This window comes from Penaeus monodon, chromosome 28, assembly GCF_015228065.2.
Source record: "Penaeus monodon isolate SGIC_2016 chromosome 28, NSTDA_Pmon_1, whole genome shotgun sequence".
In the NCBI taxonomy this organism is placed as follows: Eukaryota; Metazoa; Arthropoda; class Malacostraca; order Decapoda; family Penaeidae; genus Penaeus; species Penaeus monodon.
The window spans coordinates 38,639,326-38,640,968 of record NC_051413.1 but is presented as its reverse complement, the minus strand read 5'-3'; the positions used below and the strand labels follow the sequence as shown (position 1 = coordinate 38,640,968).

General features: G+C 45.5%; 1 protein-coding gene across 1 annotated transcript in view; it reads left to right on the top strand.

Moving 5' to 3' along the window:
- Positions 1-474: 474 nt before the first annotated feature.
- LOC119591573 overlaps positions 475-1,643 on the top strand; it is a gene marked incomplete in the record, with an annotated part of 19,351 nt that continues 18,182 nt past the window's right edge. The window contains 1 exon segment of the mRNA XM_037940335.1: positions 475-827. Within this exon segment, the coding sequence (XP_037796263.1) occupies positions 727-827 (101 nt within the window).

Below are 1,643 nucleotides of genomic sequence, written 5' to 3'. Positions count from 1 at the left end.
GCTCTAGGGACCCCCAAGTACTCTTGTCCAGTGCCACTCCTGCAGTTAATGGCCAGCGAATATTCCACTGACTTTCCGTACTTCTATATTTACATTGCCTTCAAGATCTCGTTGTCATTGTAAATTCTTGCTGTTAAATATAAGTCCATTTAAGTTATTTTGTATTCATAGATAGTCTAGTTTCATCACTTATTTTATTGTGTGTCCTATTTTCATTGGTAATCATTATTTTATCATAGTTTCTGTTCCTCCTTTTGAGGCACCCGCTCTCACCCCGCGCATTCGTTCGTCTTCGAAATATATAATTATTTGTTTGCTGTCTGGTATATAGCCTTAAAACTCCTAATTTACGCAGTATGATAATATTGCTCAGTGTCAAAGCCCGATTATTTCATTGAAATACCCTTTATGGTGATTTAGTAAACTCGAACGCATACAAGTTTACCCCAAAATTATCGTTCGTTTCTCATTTAGCGACTCTGGCGAGAAGGCGGATAAATGCCTATTTAGCCAGACGTCAGGAAATAGAGAGGATCAGAGACACGACGAATACGAATAATTGATATTTGCTTGAAGAATGTAAATAATGTGATCGACACAGGTCCTCCCAAGACGCCTTCCGCTGACAGGAGGCAGGGACTCGAACGCAGCCGTGGGTGATGCTTTGTGATTGTTTCTGTGAAAACCAAAACCTCCTTCTGCTGTAGCTCCTCCAGGCAGGTCACTATGGCTCTCTTCGCCCGGGCGTCCATCCTCGACCTGTCAGACGATGTCCTCCTGCTCATATTCTCGTATCTGAAGGCCCGTGACCTCATGAGCCTCATAGAGTGAGTAGCGAGTCCGCCTTTCACTCTCGATCCTGATCAATGGCTGTGCTCGGGCCGAGGCGACGGAGGCTCCGGGCGTCCAGAGGCTGCCATTCCCGGCCACCTCGACCTCTGTGGGACGAGGGCCTCCCGGGGATCACGGCGCCCGTGCCAGCGTGACCTCCCGCGAGATCAGTGCCACTGTAGGGTCTTGGCCTCTGGGGGATGGCGACCTCCGCTGCCTCGGAGGGAACATGACATTGCTCTGGCTGAACTTCTTCATGGTCAGGACGCTGTGCAGACATTAACTCTTCATTACCATGAGTTCGGTGTGATGATTACCTTTATATTCTTGTTATAAGTTTGATCATTGCACCATCACCTTGCCTTGGCAGTGAATTTTATGTGAATTGGAGTTTGTCAGGGGACGTGCTGCTTTTAGGCCATGCAGCCAGGGATAGGGAGAAATCTCCGTACCTGAGGGAGGGCTTGTTTGCCAACGGTTCTCTGCCATTTCGTCTTCCATTACAGAACAGAAATCCGTTAAGGAAAAGACCAGATGAATTGTGGTATTTTTAGCATTTTGGGATTAGGCCCTCGTGACTATTTTTTTCTTTGTTTCTTGAACTTGTATATCTCTATCATGAACATTACCTTATTTTCAATAGATGAAAAATCAAGGACCTATAAAGTGATGCCGTAGTATTGTAGTATAGATTTCACTAGTACGGAACACTGAAGATGTTCTTTTCTAGAGTTAGGCTAAGGTCAGTTGACAGTTTTCTCACAGTCTCGAGAGGAGCTGGTTAGGTTTGCTTGAAACCTTATAAATCAGTC